At 32.1% G+C, this 25,438-nt stretch overlaps 2 protein-coding genes across 4 annotated transcripts in view; both read right to left on the bottom strand.

Moving 5' to 3' along the window:
• The window catches only part of LOC114325442 (uncharacterized oxidoreductase YjmC), a 50,735-nt gene extending 48,668 nt beyond the window's left edge, over positions 1 to 2,067 (bottom strand). Inside the window, exons 1-2 of the mRNA XM_050642791.1 lie at positions 1,914 to 2,067; positions 1,543 to 1,698 (exon numbers count right to left, since the gene is read on the bottom strand). Coding sequence (XP_050498748.1) covers positions 1,543 to 1,698; positions 1,914 to 1,923 — 166 coding nt within the window. The 5' untranslated portion in view covers positions 1,924 to 2,067. The remainder of the gene's footprint in view (positions 1 to 1,542; positions 1,699 to 1,913) is intronic.
• A 10,706-nt stretch (positions 2,068 to 12,773) lies between these two features.
• Positions 12,774 to 25,438, bottom strand: part of LOC114325333 (uncharacterized oxidoreductase YjmC) — a 103,535-nt gene continuing 90,870 nt past the window's right edge. For all 3 annotated transcript variants that reach the window (XM_050642779.1, XM_050642774.1, XM_050642768.1), the window contains 2 exons: positions 21,432 to 21,586; positions 12,774 to 18,305 (listed from right to left, as the gene is read on the bottom strand). In XM_050642779.1, coding sequence (XP_050498736.1) covers positions 18,147 to 18,305; positions 21,432 to 21,586 — 314 coding nt within the window. In that variant the 3' untranslated portion in view covers positions 12,774 to 18,146. The remainder of the gene's footprint in view (positions 18,306 to 21,431; positions 21,587 to 25,438) is intronic.

Below are 25,438 nucleotides of genomic sequence, written 5' to 3'. Positions count from 1 at the left end.
TGCTTTTGTCATTTTACGGAACTTTGGGAAAGAGGTTGCAGATTTAAGTTGTAAAGGGAGATGGTTGTAAAGTTTTTTGCGGAATATAATATAGATTTCTTTATAAACTCAGTGGATGGGATAAGTAAATAAATATCAAAGATTGAATTTCTGGTAGAGTAAATATGATTGAACTTTGCTGGAAAGACATGAAGGTGTTTACGAATTAAACAAACCGTTTCTAGAATATATAAAGATGGAAGTGTTAAAATTCCGTGATTTCTGAAGTAACTTCTGCAATGTGTAGATCTTCTGAGGCCAAACAGATATTTTATTGCTCTTTTTTGCAATTTAAAAATAACATCAAATTGAGCAGCTGTACTAGAACCCCAAAAAGGAAGACTATATCGAAGATGAGACTCGAACAACGAAAAATATGGTATTTTAGAAGATGCTAAATTGAGTTCCCTTGAGACAGATATTATTGCATAGCAAGCTGAGGCGAGTTTCTTACTTAACGAATCGATATGAAGGGACCATTTTTAAGTTTCTGTCTAAAAAAATACCAAGAAATTTTACAGAATCAACGGTACTGATCTGGCTGTTATTAAGAGGCAAAGGTTGAAGAGCTCCTTTATAGGATAATGCTACTGTTTTATCTATATTAAAAGAGAGTAAATTAGAGTCAGAGCAGGTCTTTATCGTCAGTAGACTCGAAGTTATAGTTTCATGAAGAGATGCAATAGTTGCGTTGCTCCAAGTGATACTGGTATCATCAGCAAAAAGAAAAATTTTCCCATCGATTTTTAAATTAGTGATGTCATTTATAAAGATAAGGAACAGAAGAAGACCCAATACTGAATCTTGCGGTACTCCACATACAATGTTTTTGAGACTAGAGTAGGTATTATTTGCTATAACTAGTTGTTTCTTATTATTCAAGTAGGATTGGAACCAATTCAAAGAAATACCTCTAATTCCATAGAAATTTAGTTTTTTAATCAATATGTCGTGATTTACACAATCAAAAGCTTTGGTATAGTCACAAAAAACAGTGGCAGTATAAAGATTATTGTTTAGTGCTTGGTAAACCTCATGTAGTACAGAAAACATGGCATCAGTGGTACATTTATTAGTTAAAAAGCCGAACTGATTTTGAGATAAAATGTTGTTATCAACGATAAAGGACATAAATGGAGTTTTAATGAGTCTCTCAATAATTTTGGAGAGTACCGGTAGTAAGGCAATAGGTCTATAGTTGCAGGCATGAGATTTTTTACCACCCATATGAAGAGGAATAATAATGGCTGTTTTAGGCACTCTGGAAATTTACCTTTTTCGAAGGAATCATAATGTGATCGAAGTATTCCAGCTTGCATCTCTTTATTATATTGACCAGTTGTGTTTCTTGGTTCAGCTATCTACAAGTAAACACCTCCTCATTTCTAACTCTGTCGACCCAGCTTATTCTTAGTAGTCGTCTGTAAGCTCACATCTCAAAGGGCTCAAGTTTATAAGTATAAACCCGTATTTAGTAGTATATTACATACCAAACATATTTACCTAATCTATTCATTCCATGGGTATAGTGTCCCCTATAATCAGCTTCCAGCAAATTATCTGCAACTATTTCAGCATGAGTTTGATTAGCTCCCACTGCTTTGAAACAGTCAATCATAAATCGCCTTGCTTCTTTTAGTGGGGTAATAAGTTGTTTATCTGAAAAAAATAAAAGAAAATAAAGTAAAATACCAAAGAATAGATATACTTTTTAAATGCCAAAATGTACTATTTAATTGTCATAATAAGCAATATATTGAGCAAAATAGAAATTCTTGAAGGTAGATGGAGAAGATCTATATGTACGACAGAGGACGAGGAAATTAAAGGATTATCTTATTTAAATTTCTTATTTAAAAGTACTAAATACATACCCCTCGACATTTTTTATTGCTGTTTTATATCTTGCTTCCTAAAAAAAATTAGATAACTGGAAAACTGAAACACTCCACTGACGACTATAGCGCTAAACTTATATTTAATACTCCCCCAATAACTAATTTAAAAAATAATTTTATTACCATATCAGTGTTTTTCGATACACTTATTTTGCGTGGTTTATTAAAACTAAAAGCAACTACCAGAATAACAGAAATGTTCAACAAATCACCAAAATCATTATCGAAATAAAATTGGAGTAAATCCAATACAGAGGCAACACGATTATGTATTTATGGTTTTAAGCTAATATGTACTACGTATGCTGCAGTTCTAGTTGAAGCTGTAGAAGATGCTATAAACTAAGACCAAGAATTTCGGTTTATTCCAAGAAAGTCTTATTATCCGGTTTATTAGAATTACCAAATAAAATTAAGAGCTTTAACAAATATAGTTCAACAAATTTTTATTGTGAAATTTAAACGTCTCCACTACTTATAGATACAAAAATAGAAATAAATCGGATAGTTCTAAGCAAGTTCAATAATTTTAACTCTGAAATGTGCCTGATTTCTATACATTTCGTTCTAGACAAGGCGAAAACGGCGGGTTCGTTGGAAAAAATATTCCCATAAGATTTTTTTGCATAATCATGTTTGTAATACACCCCAGAATAAGGTTCAAGAAGTCGCCCACGCGAAAAGTAGTCCAAATTTTTTTAACAATTTTTTTTAATCAAATTGCAAAAGTTATTATTCTTGCTCCGGATAAATTTTTTTGGATTTTTTAGACCATTCTGGACAAAAAAGGTCTCCTGTAATTTTTCTCTAGAGTTGACGGTTTTCGAGTTATAAGCAATTTAAAATTTGAAAAACGCGAAAATGACCATTTTTAAGACTTAATAACTCGTTTAATAGGTAAGTGTTAAAAGTATACGTTTAAGGCACGCATGTGAAAGTTTGCAGAATGAGCGATAGCGAGTTCTGCAATTCACATGAGTGCCTTAAAAATGTACTTTTTAACACGCATATCATACAATATTTTTTCTACAAACGTAATTACAGGACAATATCTACAAAAACTTTTACTTGAATTGACTGACATTCCATTTTTATATTTTTTTGACATTACATCAAAATTGCCTATACGGTCAATACGAACTGCAGTGCCTTAAAAAAATTTTAAAGCACTAGTGCCTTAAAGTAGCATTTTTAACACTCGTATGGAGTGCTAAAAATTGAATTTTTAACACGGTTGTAGAAAAAAATTATTATTATGAAAGTCAAAAAGTGACTAAATCAAAGTTTAAAGCCCCCCCCCCCCCTACATGATCCTGAAGAGATTTTTGTCATTAATTTATTAATAAGCTGTTATTTTTAATTATTAACAATAAGCCGTAAGATCGTATTGACGCGGCTGTAAATGTGAGTGCGAGTAAGATGCCCCATTGGACTGCCGGAATGGCATATCTGTCATACTCCCCATACGTGCAGGCGCTCATTGTTATTACTTATTAACAAAATAATGACAAAAATTTCTTCAGGATCTTGTAGGGGGGCTTTAAACTTTGATTTATTTACTTTCTGACTTTCGTAATAATAACTTTTAACCAATTTGTTAAGCCTTGAAAATCGCCTTTTTTCGTTTTTTTCAATTTTAAATTGTTTATAACTCGAAAACGATCAACTTTAGAGAAAAATTACAACAAACTTTTTTGTCCAGAATGGTCCAAAAAATCTAACAAAAATTTGTACGTAGCAAAAATATTGATTTTTGCAATTTGATTAAAAAAAAATTGTTAAAAAAAATTTGGACCACTTTTCACGTGGGCGACTTCTTGAACCTTATTCTGGGATGTCTCATGAATGTGATTATGCAAAAAAATCTCGTGGGAATATTTTTTCTAACGAACCCGCCGTTTTCGCCTTGTCTATTCCTATCTCTTTTAGCTGTCAAATGACCCTTGTCTATGGCTTGCCTGATGAACTTATTTATACTTAAAAATACTGTAAAACTCAAATAATGCACATTTCTTCCAATCAGTACTCCTAGGCCAGAACTGCTACAACTTTTTAAACTATTACTCACAAAATTTCTTTTACACCATTCAAAATGACTTGGTGAGGATTGGATGTCCTTCTCTTGCTCCAACTCATTATGCAGGGAAATATTCAAGGAAAAATAAGCATGGGGAGACGCAGAATATCGTGGCTGCGCAACCTGAGAGAATGGTACGGATGTAGATCAAATGAACTTTTCAGAGCAGCCGTCTCCAAAGTCCGAATAGGTGTGATGATTGCCGACCTTTGTCGCGAAAATGGCACTTGAAGAAGAAAAAGGATATTCTTCTTTCAAAAGTCAGCAACATATCACCAAATTCTCATCTTCCAACTCTAAGTCAAATCAAAAATTTTCTTCCACCAGACTTCTTTGACCAATAATTTTTCTGCCCTTCAAAATGACACAAAATAATAAGTAGTTAAGAAGTGAGTTTAAAATTTCCTATTTTTGTTCTCTATAAACAAACCTAACAATGTGCCCTGCCTAGTGCCTAATTCATTTTCTAAAAATTCCCCAGAGCTTTGAAATTATAAATGTTTATCTTTAAGGGGGGTCCGAAAAAAAATATATCCTTAAAAAACTCGAAATCGTCAGATTATAAGTACATACATGAAGAACAGCTATAAGTGTATGTTTCAAGAATCTGACGATTTGACGAGGGGTAAGGAAATGGGCGAGTCACAAAATTTCACAAAAAAAGCGAAAATTTCGCAAAATAAACGTCAGATCGAAAAACTGAAAAATACGTGTTTAATATTTTGAACACGTACGTTTCAAAAAATCTATCGAATGACTCCAAGGAGGTAGGCTGGGGGTGACTTTAAAATCTTAAACAGGAGTCCCCATTTTTATTGCAGATTTAGATTCCTTACGTAAAAATAAGTAACTTTTATTCGAGGCATTTTTTCGAATTATGGATAGGTGGCCCTATAATAGGAGATAACGATTTTTGGAAATGGAAAATTGAATTAAAATATGTAAAGTCTCCACTAAAATGGAAATTTTTTTTTTATTTTAGGACCCAATTTTCACAACCCAATAGGTCCCCATAACGCTTGAGTAACTGCAAATTTAGTATCGTTGCCCCACCTACCATAATAAAAATTCTTCTTCTTCTTCTTCTTCTTCTTCTTCTTCTTCTTCTTTTTATATAGACATTACTCTTTCTGTTTTTCAATGTGCTTCCAGTAGGTTGTCATTCCATCTTTTTCGTGGTCTTCCCACTGATCGTCTTCCTATTGGGGAAGTGTCTCTCGCCGTCCTTACTACTCTATTTGTTGTCATTCGGCTTATGTGGTCGTTTCATTCTACTCTTCTGCTTTTCACCCAGTTATTAATGTTGTCCACCTTGCATCTCCTTCGTATATCTGCACTTCTAGCTCTATCCCACAGCGTCTTACCATCGATTTTTCGCAATGTTTTCATCTCTGCTGTTTCTAGCATTCTTTTTGTCCTTTCTGTATCAGGTCGTGTTTCTGCCGAGTATGTCATTATTGGTCTGATGACTGTTTTGTAAATTCTGCCTTTCACGTCTTTTCAGATGTTTTTATTTCTCCATATTGTTTCATTCAGGCAACCTGCGGCTCTGTTTGCTTTATTCACCTGATCTTCCACTTCTGTTTCGAGCTTTCCGTAGCTGCATAGTGTGATGCCTAGATATTTAAACTCCATGATTTGTTCTATTGTTTGACCCTCCAGCTCTAATTTACACCTTATTAGATCTGCTGTTATAACCAAGCATTTAGTCTTTAGGTTATATTAAATTCGTGCAGCATACGTTGTAAATCATCTTCACTTTGAGAGATTAGTATTGCGTGGTCTGCATAGCAGGTTGAGCAACAGAGGACTCAGGGAATCTCCCTGTCTTATCCCATTGCCAGCTTCAATTGGGTCAGTTAGTGCTTCACCTACTTTTACTTTTATTGTGTTTTTCTGGTAGATATTTTCTATCGTTTTAATTATTCATAGAGGTACCTCTCTTGCGAATAATAAATGGATAACGTCCTTTAATTTGACCCTGTCAAATGCCTTCTTAAGGTCCACGAAACATAAGTATGCCTGTTTGTTTTATTCTAACGATTTTTCTTGAATCTGCCTCATTATAAATATAGCGTTGGTGCATGATCTTCCCGACCTAAAACCTTGTTGTTCTTCTGCTAATGTTGTAATTTTATTCAGTTTGTTTGTTATCACTTTGGTCGTTAATTTTAGTGTTGTGTTTAATAAATTAATTCCTCTGTAATTCTCCGGGTCCCAATTTTTCTCCCTTTTTGAAGAGAGGTATTAGGATGCTTGATCTTCATTCTTGTGGTATTCTGTTTTGTTTTATTACTTTTTGGATTAGTTTTAATGATTGTTTGGTCAGGTCTTGTCCTCCACACTTTAGGAGTTCATTCGATATTCTGTCCTCTCCTGCTGATTTTCTATTTTTTATTTTCCTTAATGCTTCCGTTATCTCTGCTTCTTCAATATATATTTCTTCGTTTGTTGTCACTTCAGGGTGTTGGTGGTTCGTTAAAATAGTCTTCCCAAGTTTCCTTTTGAATGTGTTTCGTTTTTATTAGTTCGTTTATCTCTTTTCTTTGTCCTCTGATCATTCTCCATATTTCTTTTGTGTTCCGTAGAAGTCGTGTTCCATCTGTTTTGAGAAACTCTCCCAGTGCTCTCTTTTTATTTGTCTGACTAAAGTGTTTGTTTCGTTTCTAATTCTTTTATGGTGGTTGTATGCCTGTTGTGATTGTTCTGTTCTGTATTGCAAAAAGTACAATAAAAAGTAGAGAATATTATAAAAGTATAATAAAAATTAGAGAATATAAATTCCCATTATTTATGATTATTCTTTATTCTTTTTTTTTCCATGAAGGAAATCTGCCACAGTAAGGTAATTGAGCTATTAATAGCCAGAGGTAGGAATTTTCGTGTTTGGCGTTTCCGTCAATATCTGCCAAAATGTTCCCAATCTAAGCGAATAGACTATTATCATTATCATCGTAACCCTCAAGGAACCGTAAAGGAACTCAGAACACTTTTTTCGAACCGCTGCACTGTTGGAGACAGTAACATAATTATCACGGTAAAATAACGATAAAATACCAGTGTAAATTCAATTTGTGCCTTTAATTACTAGAAAATTACTAAAAATAACTTTTAATTGAAAAATTTTTAATTGCAAGAAATGCCTGACCGCAAAAAATTAAATAACAGTATCAAATTCAATTATTAGCTTTACATGTGGATATTACATAGAAATAATCAATTAATGAATTGGGAAATTTCTATAACAAATAAGCAAAATAAAATGCTGGATAAACTATCTATTAAATAATCTCGATTATTTCATTCATAGGAGATTCTGACCAATAGAAAGCTACAGAAATCCAAATTAGACTGATAATTTTTAATAATTTCCCGTCGTCAAGTATATTACGTCAGATGCCCTTCGTTGCTACGAAAAAATACATTCAGTGACATTAATAACAATTAATGTTTTAAAAATTATAAAAGTGATGACTTTCAACCGTAAAATATTTATAACAACTGTGTGTTTAATTGTACTAATTTGTACTTACATAAATAAATTACAATAAAATTTTGGTTTTGAACAGTTTTATTCATGAAATAATCGCAACAAGTTGCACTCGATCTCTAAAATTAATATAGAATTTTAGAGCTCTTGTGCAATTACTACTGAGAATTAAATTGAGTTGAGAGAATCATGCGCAGTGTGAGGAAAAATCTGTGTTTACATTAATAAAAATATGATCACAAATTGCTCTATGACGACTTATGGTAGTTTTTAATTTTCCAAAGGGTATTTGGAGAACCTATGAAATGGAGATTTTGATACTCACAGAGGTATCAGCCAATAGATTGAGAACGACACACAGGGCGAACGAGCTATGTTAGAAGTATCTCTGAGAGAACATATACGAAATAAGGAAGTGCGAGGATAGGGGTGGCCAAGTTCTTGAAAAATTTCAAGATCTTGTCTTAATCTTGTCTTGATTTCAGGACAAGATCCAGAAAAGAAGTAATTTTAGATTTCAAGACAAAACAAGAAATTTTATGTCAATACCAAGATTTATTGTCAAGAAAACAAGAAATCTTGAAATATTTTTACTATTTTTTAAGTAATAAAGAAAACTCTAAAATGTATTTATTTGTAAAAAAGATAACATTATTTTAACATACCATATACTTAACATATTTTCATTTATTGAAATTGTGCAGACTGAAATGGTTTTGTAAACACTTATGACTATTGAATGACAGGGAGAGAAGAGTACTTTTGAAGTGTTTAAAAAATTTAAAACCTAGCTGAGCGCTTTCGGCTTATAAAGCCATCTTCAGAGCTATGGCCAATAATTTAAAAATACCACTATAAAGAGAGAGGGATCAACCAAACCGAAATACCACTATGAAGAGAAAGGGTTCGACCAAACGTCAAACAAGGTTTTTTCAATCAATAAAAAAACTGCATAATTTAAACTTTTTTCAATCTTGCATGGGATCGCTCTCTTTTCTTAGTGGTATTTTGAAATTATTGACCATAGCTCTGAAGATGGCTTTATAAGCCGAAAGCGCTCAGCTAGGATTTGAATTTTTTACACACTTCGAAAATACTCTTCTCTCCCTTTCATTCAGTTAAAAATAATAATTAATGATACTTACCTAATCTTATTGAAAATAAAATTGCAAACTACGTAGATTTTATTTTAAATAACAAATTTAGCATATTTTTAAATCGGAATTGATAAGCCTTACACCACTATGTAGTAAAAATGTTTTTTGAAAATATATATATATATATATATATATATATATATATATATATATACCTATATATTTAAATCGGAATTGATAAGCCATGAATTAAGGCAGATAACACTTCTTAGCCATGAAGTCAACGCCTAGCCGATTTCTTTGCTTTGTTATTGTTAAAGCTGCTCTTTAAAAAAATAGCCTTTTCGCAGGTATTGATGCTGCTGGCAGTCGGAGAGAATCCTTAGCCATTTTCGATAATGACGGGTTGACATTTTCGTGTCTTCTACACCAATTAAGTACATTCTCAGAATCTTCTGACCTAGGCTAAGTATTTTTCAATTTCATGTTTCAAAGATTATAAGTTATTTATCAGCTTAATTATCAACATAAAAAGATCGCCGGGGAATCACCGGACCGGGTAATCAAGAAATTTCAAGATCTTGAAATTTATTGACTCATATATATATCGGGTGTTCTACAGCATTCGCCGTTTCCCGCATCCTATTCGCCATGCTTTTCGGTCACGAATATCTTCCTCGTTGAGTTGTCTACTGTTCATTGCTTTCTCTACATCTTGTAACCATGTTCTCTTCCGTCTGCCTCTTTTTCTTCTCTCGGGTGGTGCATACTGGATCATTTTCTTGGGCCATCTTGTTGGTCCCATTCTCTGGACGTGCCCGTAACATATCAATCTTTTTTGTTCTATTCTGTCTATAATATCATTTTCTACTTCCATTCTTTCTTTTATTTCTTCGTTTGGGATATGCTGCAGTTTAGATATTCTGCAGCTTCTTCTAAGCGCGTCCATTTCTAAAGCTTGTAGTCGTTTATTTTGTCGGTCTTTTACTTCCCACACTTCCGAGTTGTACAGGACAATTCCTTCCACGATAGTTTGGTAGATTTTTTTCTTTGTCTGATTTTGCAGTCCTGTACTCCACCAAATGCCATTCAGCTGTTTTATAGCTTTTCTTCCTTGACTTATTCGATATTCTATATCTTGATCGCATGTGGAGTTTTTGTCAAAAATAGAACCTAGATGTTTAAATTCATCACATCCTTTTATGTATTCCCCTTCTAATTCTAAATCTTCAGTATCACCTCCGACTAGAAGGTATTCAGTTTTCTCCATGCTCATTTCCAAACCCCATTTTCGGTACTCCTCTGTCAATTTTCTAATCATGTAACTGGCGTCATCTTTATCAGCAGCAATCACAACTTGGTCGTCAGCAAATAGCAACGTATACAAATAAGAATCTCCTACTGGTATCCCCATTGTTTGGCATTTCCTAGTCCAATATTTTAACACATATGTGTAAGGTAAATTTTAAATATAGTGGGCGACAGACAGCATCCCTGCAAAAGGCCTTTCGAAGTTTCAAAGGTATTTGAAAGTTTCGTTCCAGTTTTAATTGCTGTTGTTGCATTAGCATAGAGATCTTTTATTGTTTGGATGTATTTTCTATTTAAAGTGGTTTGTTGTAATACCTCAAACATTTTTTCTATGGGAACGGCATCGTATGCTTTTTTTAAGTCTACAAATACCATGTGAGTTTCTAGATTTCTAGCAGAACGTTTTTCTAGTAATTGCCTTATGCAGAAAATGTTATCTGTGCATGATCTACCTGCCCTAAATCCACTTTGTTCTTCGGAATCTTGCCACTCCTTTTCTCTCCGTTTCTTTATTATTCGTCCGTACAGTCTTCCAACTGAGCTGGTCACACTAATGCCTCTGTAATTATTGCAATTTTTTCTACCACCCTTTTTGTATATAGGGGTAGTTATGGAGTTTTTCCACTCAGAGGGCACGCCACTATTGCCTGAAAGGCATCCGTTGAATATTTGAACTAAAATTTCTTTTGCCTGTGTCGTGCTGTGCTTAATGAGTTCAATTGGAATACCTCCGGGACCAGGAGCTTTATTGTTTTTCATTTCTCTTAACGTTAGTTCTAGTTCTTGAATAGTTATATCTTCTAGTTGTTCCAGGTTGTTTGGGGCGATGATGGTTTGCCTTACATATTCCTGTCTATTCTCTTGCAATAGGTTTCTAAAGTATGTTTCCCACTCGTTTATATTTATAAGGGATATCTGGCATCTTTCTTGTACGTTTTGTCTTGTATTTTATATTGTTCTCCAAGCTTCTCTGCTTTTTGTTCCTCCCATAAGAGTGTCTATTTCTTCACATTTCTTCAGCCACATATTTTCTTTGGTTTTAATCACTTCTTTGTTTCCATTCTTATTCTTGCGTAGGTTTTTCGGTCTTCTGAGCAATTGGTACTGAGCCATTTTTAATATGCTTCTTTTTTTCCCGCGTCTTTTCTTTTAAAGAATCTGTAAACCAAGAGTGATGAGTGTTATTTGAGGATTTTTCCCCTAACGCTTCGAATGCAGCTTCATGTAAGCACTTTTTTAGCCGATCATATTTTTCATCTGCTGTTCTTGTATTAAACTGTGTATTGGTTATCTTTTGGCTCAGCCTTAATTTAAAAAGAAAGGAGATTGAATTATCTTTCAGTGCGTCGATGTTTTATTTGTACTGAGGCGGATGTTCTTCTGTAATCTCTTCCTGGGTTTCTTCAATTTTGTTGTTCAAGATATATAGAAAGTATAGATCTGCTCTGAGTAAAAAGTGGTCAGTTCCACATTCTGCACCTCTATAGACTCGTATATCTTTCGTCACAATTGATTTCTTGACTTAAGATAAGATAAAAGATGTCAAGAAAATGTCAAGACAAGATTTTTTTAAATTTCTTGATTTTTCCTCAAGACAAGGCAAGAAGCTATCAAGACAAAAATTCTTGTCTTGTCGACCCCTAGCGAGGAAGGACGAAGGTGGAAGATGTAATTGGAAGAATTGCGCAAATGATATGGAACCGTGTAGGACACGTGGCACGACAAAACATCGAAAGGTGGACGAGAAACATGTACATTGGAGACTACACGAGCACAGTCCTAGTAGAGGAAGACCACAAAAACAATGGCTAGACGACATCAAAGCAAATACGGAAAGAAACTGGCACCAAATAGCACAAAAGAGAAAAGAGTGGAGAACTCATGGAAATGCCTTTGTCCAAGAGTGGATGCAAACAGGCTGAAGAAGAAGAAGAAGAAAATTTGGAGAATACAAACTAAAAGCTTCAAATTTACAGACTAAAAAAAACACTTCGTCTTGTTTAACTGCCATCTCCGTTACGGATGTTCTGTTCTAAACTGTACATGATATAGGTGAAAAAGACATTAATATGAGACATATGAAGAACCTGGTTACCAATATAAGTGGATGGAACGATGGAAGGAATGGATAAGAGGCGGCGGAAGCTTATATCAGATGCACTAAATGTTATGAGAAAGAAGGAGTATTAGAAACAACGCTACAGACAAAAAAACGCTTCCTGGACGATATGGAAAAATATTTAGGTACTCAGAATAACAACATGAAAATAACTAGCCTTGAATAAGGAGAACTCTAAAGATTTTTTAAGAGAAACCAAAGCTCATCAAGTGCTGTAGAGCCATAGAGAGAAAGAAAAATACATTTCATGAAAAATCATTAGAAAAATCATTAGAACATTTACGACATCGAATGTTGGAGTGACTATTGTATTCATTGTATTATTTAAACACCTTACTAGGCTAATAGGTTACTAGGCTACTTGACTAACCTAGGCATATTTTGTAAATTCGACAAAAATATAAAATTTGTTGGTGTAGATCTGAATTGCTTACAATAATACAAAAAAGTTTAAGAAAAAACGCTTTATTATAAATATTAAATATTAAAAGAAATCACAGTAATATATGGCTTAAAAATAATCTTAAAAATCGTTTAACAATAAAATTCTATAAAAATAGATACTTCTTAACTAATAAATACAAATATATAGAATTAAGTACACATAAAAATATCGATCTTTAAATAAAATTTGATTCACTTATACAAAATATAACTTTTATAAAATATCTTTTTAGTTAGGAATTGTTTAGCTAGGAATTGTTTCTAGGGTCGATACAAATATTTATAATTTTATTATTTATATTTATATTTATATTTATATTTATATTTATATTTGTCTCATGCTTCCGAAAAATTCCCTATATGGTTCTATTTTATGTACTGTTTTACATGTTTAAATTATTTCTTATAACATTTATTGTCCAATCAAGGAGCATTTTCTACTTACTCTCAACTTCAAAGTTGACCCTTTGCCGTAGAGTGCTTTATCCTGAGGGGACGCATCGCTTTCTCGCACGGGGTAATTTTTTATTAAAAATAATATATATAATTGAATATTAATATAATTGAATATATTAACGAATTTTAAGCAAATGTTGTCCTATACTTAGAATGGTGGATTTTGATGTCCCTCGCCCCAATATAAGCGGAGTAAATCTTTATTTTTATTTGTTATAAAATAATTTTTATAAAACCTCTAGGTCTTAACGATCTGGTTTTCATATAGATAAATATAAGCAGAATAAACCTTCATTTTTATTTCTTTAAATAAAAATTAAATTTTCTTCCGGAACTACAAAAAAGATGTTTTCCATAAAAAATGCATTGATTACAATTTTGGAATTTGACGAAGAAGAACCAATATTCATAATGTCTTTTTCTTGTTAAAAAATTGACATTTTCACTTGCAAATAAGACGTAAAGTATTGCCTTTTAGAAAAAATATACAGTGCGGTGGAATAAGTGTTGCCCCCCCCCCCCTGTTAACTTGTTCATTTAAAGAATATAAGCAAAACGCTCGGACAGGTCGATTTTTAAACTAACCATAGTATATTATAGCATCAACGTTTCGAACTTTACGCGATCCCTCTTCAGGTGACAGCCATAACTAAAGTACATCATGTAACACCTCATTTAACAGCTTTTGAAATACTGATTTCAAAAATGTATAATACTTTAATCCTTTTTGAGATCGTAGGCGCAAAATTTCGGTCGAACACTTTTTGAACGCATTTATTTTTTTCGAATTCTGAGAAAACTAATAAGTATTTTTGAAAAATTTAAACGCAGAATGAAAGATTAGATTATTACCGAGGGCTGACAGTCCCTTAGAATAAATAGAAAGTTTCTTTTGAATGATATATTTGAAATTAAAAATCACAGTAAATTTTCTCTTTTTTTCTCTACTGTGACTTATTAAAATAAACATTATAGGAGTTCTCAGGGACTTTGGACCATCGAGAATACTGTAATATTTCATTCTGCTTTAATTTTTTCAAAAATACTTATTAGTTTTTTCGGGATTCGAAAAAAATGATTGCATTTAGAAAGAATTCGACCGAAATTTTGCAACTACGCTCTTAAACAGGATTAAAGTATTATACATTTTTGAAATCAGTATTTTAAGAGGTTTTAAATGAGGTGTTACATGATGTACTTTCCCATTTAAAAAAATCAAAGTTATGGCGGTCACCTGAAGAGGGATCGCGTAAAGTTCGAAACGTTGATGCTATAATATACTATGGTTAGTTTAAAAATCGACCTGTCCGAGCGTTTTGCTTATATTCTTAAAATAAACAAGTTAACAGGGGGGGGGGGCAACACTTATTCCACCGCACTGTATAAACTTACGTGCATAGAAATCGGCCAACTTAAAAATTTTTGTCATTTTTGATGTCTAATATTTCCTAAACCTGTTGGCCGATTTAAGTGATTTTTTGAACATGTTATAGCCTGATTCTTTAGCAATACTACTGTAATATTATTGTAAATTTTCATTGTATACCGGGTGTACCAATCAAAATGTGTTTTTTTCTCAAAGTTCGCATCCCCCTGTGGAATATTCTAGCATTTGTAAAATACTGAAATTAAAATCCAACTATAGCCTCAGGTTTTATTAACATTTTGTTTTTTAATTCATTCGTTTATGTTGTATAATAAAAAGTTAGGTACTTTAACAACTCGACATGTTCTTTATCAATACACGGTGTTTCTAAATAAGTGCGACAAATAAGGGGTAATTCTGCATGAAAAAATAATGACGGTTTGCAACATAAACATATGTCCGCAAATGTTTCGTTTACGAGATACGGGATGTTGAATTTTTTCTTACAAACTGACGATTTATTTATTGCTTTAAAACCAGTTAAGATATGTAAATGACATTTGGTGGGTGTTAAGACGTAGTTGTTGCACATTTTTTGACATACAATTAAGAATTTAATATTCACCATTAGCGCGTATACGTGTAATATGACCGATCATATTACCTGTATGCACGCTAATGGTGAATATAAAATTCTTAATTTTATGTCAAAAAATCCGCAATAACTATCTCTTAAAACTCACCAAATTTCATTCTCATATCTCAACTGGTTTTAAAGTAATAAATAAATCGTCAGTTTGTAAGAAAAATTTCAATATCCCGTAACTAGGAAACGAAACATTTGCGGACATACATTTATAAAGCCAACTATCATTATTTTTTCATGCAGAATTACCCCTTAAAGTTTGTCGTAATTATTTAGAAACACCGTGTATTGATGAAGAACATGTCTAGTTGTTAAAGTACCTAACTTTTTTATTATCCAACATAAACGAATGAATCGAAAAACAAAATGTTAAGAAAACCTGAGGCTATAGTTAAGTTTTAATTTCAGTATTTTATAAATGCTAGAATATTGCACATGGTGATGCGAACTTTGAGAAAAAAAACACAGTTTGATTGGTATACCCGGTATACAGTGAAAACTTACCCTTTTAGCAGGAATATTATTACAGTGGTATTGTCAAAGAGTCAGGCTATAACATGTTCAAGAAATTACTTAAATCGGCCAATAAGTTTAGGAAATATTAGACATCAAATATGACCAAATTTTTAAGCGGGCCGATTTCTATGCACGTAAGTTTAGAACAACAATTGCTAAAAAATGATTAATATATTTATTCCTGTTATTTTTAATAAAACTTTACCTCCGAGAAAGGATGGCATCTCCTCTTCAGTGTAAAATCACCCTACGGCACAGTAGACTTTAAGCAACTTTAAGTAGAGACTAAGTAGAACCTAGAGCCAAATTTTGGTGAAAATCGTTGCAGGATCAAAAATTTGCAGTTTTGCTGTATTTTACCTTCATTGACAGGACTATGAACAGATAGCACAATTGAATACTAGTGAAGAAAAGCATATTAAATATTGAAAACATTAAAAAAAGTATAGGTACTTTATACTTTTTGATTTAATGTTAATTATATTCACTAAGCATAATGCTCATGGAAAATGTTATAAGCAGATACTTATGAAATATAAGTATTTTCATAATTACATATTATATTTATAGTATTGCCAAAATATAAAATAACTACAAAATTAATTTTTTAATTATTTTGCAGATATTTAATATAAATCTTCTAAAACTTAATAATACCAAAACAAATGATTAAAAGGTACGTTACAAATAGTTATACTGCAGTCACTGAAGGTTTTCACCTCTGATTTCGTTGAACCTCAATCGATTTTTATGAAAATTGGTGAGTAGTTATAGGATACCTCAAGGAACAAAGGTGACATGATGCCAACTTGCGCTTTTACCCTGGGGGTGGATACCACCCCATCTCGGTGGTGAAAATTATTTCATTAAAAATAATAACATAAATCGATAGAGGGACAAATTCTAAGCAAAATTTGTTATAGAAAGTTATTAATATAAAACAATACTTTTTGAGTTATTAAAGATCAAAGATTTTATTTTTTCGTAAAAAAATGCATGTTTTAAAGCAGTTTTTCACGTATAACTCAAAAAATATAAGCTTTTAGAAAAAAGTTATTATTACCAAAATTAAAGATAATAAAAAATTGAATACATTTCTCCTTTAAAGAACTACATTTATGTTAATTCAAAGTAAGTTATTGGTAATTGAAGGTATATTTTTTTCGATGAGTACGCAAATCTAAGTATTCAAGCTTAAATAACGGGAAAACTATGCATTTTATAAAATATACCTACTTAACACTTGTCAAAGTACTTCGGAATAACTATCAAATGAGATCCATAAGACGTTAATAGCATCAAAATTAAACAAGTTATGATGAATATAAGAGAACTTTTTGGAATTTTTTTGGAAAAAGTGAAAAATAAAACATCGCCATTTCTACAAAAATTAAAATTTATAGAAATCCTTAAAATAGTTTCTTTATATTAGCATAAGTAATGATTTTGACAATTTTGACCGGTTTAGAATACATGTTTTTGAAAAAAAGATATAATTTAAAAAAATCAGAATTTTTCAGATTGTCGTTATTTTCATTTTCTTTTAATAATAACTCCAAAAATACTCAATATACGAAAAAAATTATATATAATCAAACTTTATTTTTTTCTGTACCAAATATTTTGCGTTTTTTAGTATTTTTGTAGGGTACAAAAGAACCGAGATAGAAACGTTTTAATCTTAAATTTTGACTGCGAGAACCATGTAACTGGGCAATTTAACCTTTTATTATTAAAAAAGTAAGGGGTCTAAAAGATTAAATTTAACGTGGTTTAGAAGCCCTTAGTTTTAGCTTTCAAATGGTTTTTAGGCGAATCTCATGTCTCAAAATTAACGGAGTTATTTAAAAAAAAAAGAACAATAACATTTTTTGGAAAAATTTTTAAAATATATCTTTTGAAAAATTTTTGGAACATAAATTTTAATGCTATCAACTTGTTCGTAAGCTCATCTAATAGATATTTTTAAATACTTAGACAAAATGTTTAATAAGTTTGTGTTATAAAATGCATAATTTTCCCGTTATTTAAGCTTGAATACTTAGATTTGGGTAGTCGCCTAAAGAAATATACATTCAATTACCTATAACTCACTTTTAGTTAACACTAAAAGGTTTTTCTAGTAAGGGATTTATTTCGTATTTTAATATCTTCAATTTTGGTAATATTAACTTTTTTGTAAAAACTTATAGTTTTTGAGTTATTTATGAAAAATCGTTTAAAAACATGCATTTTTCTCACGAATAATTAAAATCTTTGATCTTTAATAACTCAAAAAGTTTTATTTTATATTAATAATTTTATATAACAAATTTTGCTTATAATTTGTCTCTCTACCGCAATATGGGGTTATTTTTAATAAAATAATTTTCACCCCCGAGAAGGGGTGGCATCCACCCCCAAGGTAAAAGCGCAAGTTGACACCATGTCGTTTTTGTTCCTTGAGATATCCTCTAACCACTTACCAAATTTCATCCAAATCGATGGAGGTTCAACGAAATCGGAGGTAATAGCTCATATCCACCTTCAGTGACTCCACTATTAACATTATAAGATTATTTAAAAAATAAACTACGCCATACTTGACGTATAACGCATTTGATATTGTCCAAAGTCTAGGTTGCTATGTAGTATTTTCGAAAACATGAAACAAATAACATTTATGTGTTATACTTCTCTCCTATTTTTCAAATCGAAATCATCGGAGAAATCTTTAATTTTTCAGCAAGCCTCTTATTCGTATCATGTTGATTTTGGACGTAGGACAAACCTCCGTCTTTATGAACTTTTTCCATATGTTGCCTTTCAACATCGCCATGAGCTAACACAGGTAGATTTGGATTAGCCTAAAAAATAGAAAAAATAAAATAAATATAACTAGGAATAAGAAATAGCTTTATTCTACATATCGATTTGACGTGAATCATCATATCAAAAAAGGCTTCCTACGGAAGCTAGAAGTTTTTAATGATCCTTTAAAGCCCCTGTTGCAGTTCTAAAAAACCACGAGACGAACTGCAATTCTAATTAAATCTTTATAATCTTTAAACACTCAACTCCATCCATCAAATGGCACTCCAGCCCAAATCGAGCCTTGGCCTCCTTCAACAAGCTTCTCCAATCATTTCGATTTACCGCTGTTCTTTTCCATAAACGCGTTCCCAGGAAGTTCCTAGCATCCTCATCGACTTCGTCTTCCCATCTCTTTTTAGGTCTTCCAACAGGTCTTTTTCCCTACATTTAGAAATTTTCTGGGGATTCTGTTCTCATGCATGCGGACCACGTGCCCTGCCCACCGTAATCCCTGCAGTTTAGTATATTGTGCAAGAGTTGGTTCGCTATATTGCTCGTATATTTCTCTATTATACCTAATTCGCCAGTTGTTATTTTCACTTATTGGGCCCAGTATCCTACGTAATATTTTTCTTTCAAACACATCTAATGCATTGGCAGATTTCTGTGTCACCACCCATGTTTCACAGCCATAACTTACTATGGGCCTGATTATTGTTTTATAGACCCGGAGCTTTGTTTTCCGGTGTACGTCTCGCGATTTGAATATGTGGCCCATCGCGAAATAGGCTTTATTTGCCAGCACAAGCCTTCTATTTATTTCCGGTTCTTCTTCATTGCTTGCGACCAGATCCATTCCTAGGTACGTGAATCTATTCACATTCATGTTCTATATCGTCAATAAAGTGTTATTGCGCCGGTCTATTTGAACTGGTTTGTATGAGTAGTTTTGTTTTATTTGTATTTACTGCTAGCCCTACTGCTTCTGCACTCTGTTTCAACTCAACGTAGGCTTCCTAAACACTCAACTACAAGTGAATATTTTGACAATGGTAAGTTATTTCTATATAACTAAAAATATAGCTTAAAATTTAAACAATTTGTTCCTGACATTTGTACCTGAAGGTTTAGAGATTATAAAGATGTTCGTAAAACTGCCATTCATTTAGTAGGTTTTTAGAAAAAGATCCCAAAATAACTAATTAAGTCAAAAAATGCAAATAAGTCAAAAAGAGGCATTTTTGAGTTGTTTGAGAAGACAGAAATAGTTATTTTCCTAACTAGTGCGGAAAGTGATACTTTCAACGGCAGTCACGAGACTGCCGTTGACCCGAACGACGTGATAGCGGAGTTCGGGCAAGCAGTCAAATGCGGGAAAGACACATTCCACATGAGTTAGGAACAATATTTTTTCTAGGGCCGTACGTTTGGAAAAAAGCCACAACAAATAGAGTTATATCATTTTTTATTTAGGATTGAAAATACACAAATTAATGCGTTTTTTGACAAGGTTGTCAAAACCAAACTTTCAAAAAACATGACGACGATTGAAAACCATTGGTAGGTATTGTCTACTGATTTGACTTTTGAATATTATGTCAAAATAATTCTATTTCAACGAATTATTGCGTTAATTTCGTTAAAACATAAACACAATAAGATAAATTTGAAATAAATTAGTAAATAATATCTAAATATTAGTTTATTGCATGTATTATAATATATTATATTGCCATATTACAAGGTATTCTACTTTCCCGCACGGCGTTGCTGTTTTAGCACGGCCGTAGAAAATAGTTATTTTCCTAACAAGTGCAGAAAGTCATTCTTTTCCGCACGCGACTGCAGTTTGCCAAACGACGCGAAGCGGGAGTTCGGCAAGCAGTCGAGTGCGGAAAAGAGACTTTCTGCAAGAGTTAGGAACAATATTTTTTCTAAAAGTCTTTAAAAAATTACCAAATATTAATCAATTAATTTAGTTAATATGAAAATACATACACAAATTAATTCTTTGACAAGGTTGTCAAAACCAAACTTTCAATATAATTAGTTAGCATGACGACGATCTTGGTTTCCATGACGATGATTCAAAACGACTGTTATTGTCTACCGATTTGACTTTCGAATATTATGTCAAAATAATTTCATTTCATCGAATTGTCGCGTTAATTTCATTAAAACAGGAACACAATAAGATATATTTGAAATAAATTAGTAAATAATATCTAAATATTAGTTTATTGCATGTATTATAATTACTTTAAAGCAATATTAACATATCTAAATTAACACACGTGCGGAAAAGTAAAATCCGCGTGCGGAAAAGTAACACGCGTGCGGAAAAGTAACACGCGTGCGGAAAAGTGAAGCTTTCAGCTTTCTAAACTAAAATGCGTGCGCGAAAGTAGACATTTTTGCACGCTCGTAGAAAAAAAAGTCTTTATCTACTCTATCTCATATTATGTATATGTTTTTAGTTTGTGAAAACTGTCATTATAGAGAGCAGTGCGTGAAGGATTTAAAGTGTGCGTGAAGTAACAATGTATTTTAAATGGGATTTACCTTTTCGCACTAGTTTTTAACACACTTTCATATAATCAAATATCCTTAACATCCGCGTTGTTATGGTGATGACAGGTGAGCAATAAATTACAACAAAAGTTTTGACAGATATGTGGTGTGAACGAAGTTAGAATTTTTAAATGTCAAAGTTCTAAAAATTGTAGAATAGAAATGAATTCCAGTGACGAAGAGTTACAGTTTTTTTATTTGTTTATCGTAGATAAAATATTGTATGAAACTGTGCGTGAAGTACTTTTTGCGAACTTACGCGATGTATAGCACTCGCTTCGCTGTCGCTCGTACTCTAAATATCGCGTACGTTCGCAAAAAGCATACTTCACGAACTGTTTCATAAATAACCATTATTTAGATGAGATATGTCTCAAAACAGTCTTTAGATACGATAAGATATTTTGTTAAAAATAATTTCCAACCCACTTGGAAAAATAAAAAAAAAACATTTGAACTTTAAAAAAATTTATAGAATCAGATGAAAAAGGTTTGGTGCAGTAGAAATACAAAAAAATATCGGTTTATGCTCTGCTTATGGAAGTATCAAATCAAATTGGTTTCTTTGGCCTAAACAAAATAAACTATAGTATGTAATGGTAACTTACAGGTTCCATGTTTCTTAACGAATTCATTAAGTCACTCATCCTATCTTCTACTCCAGGTGCAAATACTTTGGGATTTATCGCCATAAAGGCATGTCCTAGGTTTGCCTCCTTGCCGAAGTCAGTCCAGTTTCGTATATTTGGTCCATATGATGATCCTGAAAATAAAAATATATTATACAAAAAAAATTGTCCTATTCCGTAACAAATCAGTTTTCTGAACACTCATTTTACAACATTAACATGTGAAAACCTTGAATTATCCATGTCTATCTGTCCGTCCGTCAATACAACTCCTCCGTTATTAGAACGGAATGTCTAATAAGATGTTGAACGTAGGGTTATAATTCGAAGATGCTGTTAAAGATTAGAAATAACTCGGACTTCCGTTTACAGAGTTGCAACCGGAAGTACTGTTTTAAAGTCGCCGAATTAGTACAAGCGAAATATTATTCGACGTGCCTTAGCAATATGAGAACAAATATATACTTCTGGTTTCATGCATAATAGTCCGTCCGTCTGTCTGTCCCGTAAACACCACTGCTCCGTTATTAGAATAGATATGTGAGAATATATCTATAGGTATAATAGATACAAGTGAGTAGTCGAATGAAAGCTTTTAACCCAAAAGGTGATAAGGTGAGAGATTTGACCTGGGGCTTCCAGTTACAGACCGGAAGTAATATTTTATATATAAGTATATCAGTGTTGTACAGTATCCTTCTTAAAATTTTCGTCAAAAAGCCAGAATCAACAGAACAGAACTTGTGTATCAAAGAAAACACCAATACCTAGCAGATAGTCAGAAGTAAACAAGAATTAAAATAAATACTAAAAAGACTAGAAGCGAATGCGAGAAAGAAAGACATATAAATAAACGAAGAAAGACCAACTATATGGAATAAACAGAACGAAAATAATTACAGAAGGAGAAATATATAAATTTGAAAAAGTAGAAAAATTCCAATACATGGGAATGGCATTTACCACGGAACCAAATATGAAGCAAGATAATGCAAGCGAGTATTATGACTGATAATCATTGTATCTTTTTCTATACAAGTTATTAAGTAAAAATATATCGACAAGGGATAAGAATATATTATAAGACAGTGATAAGATCTAATATGCCAGTGAAACATGGAGGATGAACAAATTTGAACGAGTCCTTCTCTAACTCTAAGTGTGGGAAAGAAAAGTCCTCAGGAAATTATTTGAAGAAAAGCTATAGAAGGTAATGTGAAAAAAAAGACCAAATATAGGACTACAGAAGATGTATGGCAAACACGAGACTACCCACAAGAACACTAAAGGTAGGAATAGGTGGAAAGAAGAAGATAGGTAGGCCAAAAACCCGGTGGCAGAAGGGTGTTGAAAAAAATATAGAACTTTAATCTCAGATTGGAAAAATAAAGCAGCAAACAGGTAGAAATAGAAAAGAATAGTAAACCAAACCATGAGTCTTATAGGCCCATGCTAGAAGCCAAATTTGATATAAAATTTTGGAATATGTTTATAGGATATTGATTATGTTCAAAATAAGAGAGCTAAATGGAACTACAACGTTAACGAGATTTTATTGTCTCATATTATCAATGGACCTCTACGTTTTAAAAAACCGCAGAGTGCTACCATTTAAATGGGTGCGTTTTTGAGAAAGGGGTGAATTAGTCCCTATGCACATGGTAAATTAGGGTGAGTTCTATGCACTTTTGGCAAAAACGCGTCTACAGGAAAATTCTTGAAGGTTAAATTTAATATCAAAATATCACATTTTAAAGTCAAAAATATTGTTTTTACAAAAATATACTCAAAAGAAAAGCAAGAAAAAAACACGAAAAAAGCAATTTTGTTTTTTGCCCCATACCTTTTTTCCACAGGGATAGAGGTGTAGGCATTGCTTTAGCCAAAAATAACTACCATCCTTCGTCTTTAAAATGACGTTAGGTAGAAGTCTCTAGGATTTATAGTTTCCGAAATAGGATTTTTAAAAGTTCGCCACTTACAGCATTTTTGGGCCATTTTCCCCATTATTTCGCAAACATTGTTCTGTAACTTTTTTTCTAGGTATATGCAATGGGACATTTAGTAGAAAGAGAAGTCAATTACCTTTATAATGGTCTATTGTATAAAGTCATACGACTATTTTAAGCAAGTTATGCTTTTTCAAGTTTTTATACTTTTAATGATTTTTGATATTTTTTATGATTATTTTTTAAATTTTTCATTATGATTTTTTTTCTTGCACATTTATTGTGAAATAAAAAAAGCATATTTTCTTTACTTTAAAATGGTATATAGTAAAAAATTCTAGGACTATTTTTAAACAAGATATCCGTAGGATATCCAAGGGTATCCGTAATTTGAGAACAATTTTAATTTTTTTTATTTTTTCCAATTAGAAGAATATAATTGCATATTCTAACATAATTTTCAATTAATTGAATTATTATTCCAAATAGATTTTCTTTTTAAAACTTTTCGACATTGTAAAATATAAAGGTACTTTACTCTTGAGTGAAATTCATATTTTTTAACATACCTCGTACACTATTGACAAAATTTTACATATAATGATTGCATCTTAGGTTTTAGAATAGGCAGAGCATTTTACAAAGGATAATTTTTTTTTCAAAAATTAATAACAAAAAAGATTTCCTTATGGTTCCAACTTAGTGAGACCTATTGCATGTGTATATGTCGCACTTTGAAAAAAAAATCATATATTATTTAAAAATAGTCCTAGAATTTTTTACAGTACACCATTTTAAAGTTAGAATAGAATAGAAATATGCTTTATTGCCACCGAAAATTTTTACAATTTTATGGACAAAGCTTACATACAGTCAAAAGAAAAACATAATATAAATGACAAATAACAACTACAATTTACTAAAATTAGATAAATCGTCAATAATGTACAGTATAATATAAGATATAAAAGACAAGACAAAAACAATTTATTGCAAAATTTATATAAATTGCAAATTGAACATACAACAAATAAAATAAAATAGGTACAACTGACAAATTTATGCTACTGCGTATGAAACCCAATTTTCTTAGTTATTCATTGAGCAATTCTTCTATTGAATAATATGGTCTTTTGGATAGATAGGCTTTTGTCATTTTACGGAACTTAGGGAAAGATGTTGCAGATTTAAGTTGTAACGGAAGATGATTGTACAGTTTCTTTGCGGAATATAATATAGATTTCTTTACTAACTCAGTGGATGGAATCGGTAAATAAATATCAAAGTTTGAATTTCTGGTGGAGTAAAGATGATTGGGCCTTGATGGAAAGACATGAAGGTGTTTACGAATTAAACAAACCGTTTCTAGAATATATAAAGATGGAAGTGTTAAAATTTCGTGATCTCTGAAGTAACTTCTGCAATGTGTAGATCTTCTGAGGCCAAACAGATATCTTATTGCCCTTTTTTGCAATCTAAAAATGACATCAAATTGAGCAGCTGTACTAGAACCCCAAAAAGGAAGACCATATCGAAGATGAGACTCGAACAACGAAAAATATGTTATTTTAGAAGATGCTAAATTAGTTCCCTTGAGACAGATCTTATTGCATAGCAAGCTGAGGCGAGTTTTTTACTTAACGAATCGATATGAAGGGACCATTTGAGGTTGCTGTCTAAAAAAATACCAAGAAATTTTACAGAATCAACGGTACTGATCTGGCTGTTATTAAGAGGCAAAGGTTGAAGAGCTCCTTTATAGGATAATGCTACTGTTTTATTTACGTTAAAAGAGAGTAAATTAGAGTCAGACCAGGTCTTTATCGTCATAAGATCCGAAGTTATAGTTTCATGAAGAGATGCAATAGTTGAGTTACTCCAAGTGATACTGGTATCATCAGCAAAAAGAAAAATTTTCCCATTGATTTTTAAATTAGTGATGTCATTTATAAAGATAAGGAACAGTAGAGGACCCAATACTGAACCTTGTGGTACTCCACATACAATGTTTTTGAGACTAGAGTCAGTATCATTTGC

Source organism: Diabrotica virgifera, chromosome 1, assembly GCF_917563875.1.
Source record: "Diabrotica virgifera virgifera chromosome 1, PGI_DIABVI_V3a".
NCBI classification, from domain to species: domain Eukaryota; kingdom Metazoa; phylum Arthropoda; class Insecta; order Coleoptera; family Chrysomelidae; genus Diabrotica; species Diabrotica virgifera.
Note: the sequence above shows the minus strand (reverse complement) of the source record. Positions and strands in the feature narration are given on the sequence as shown.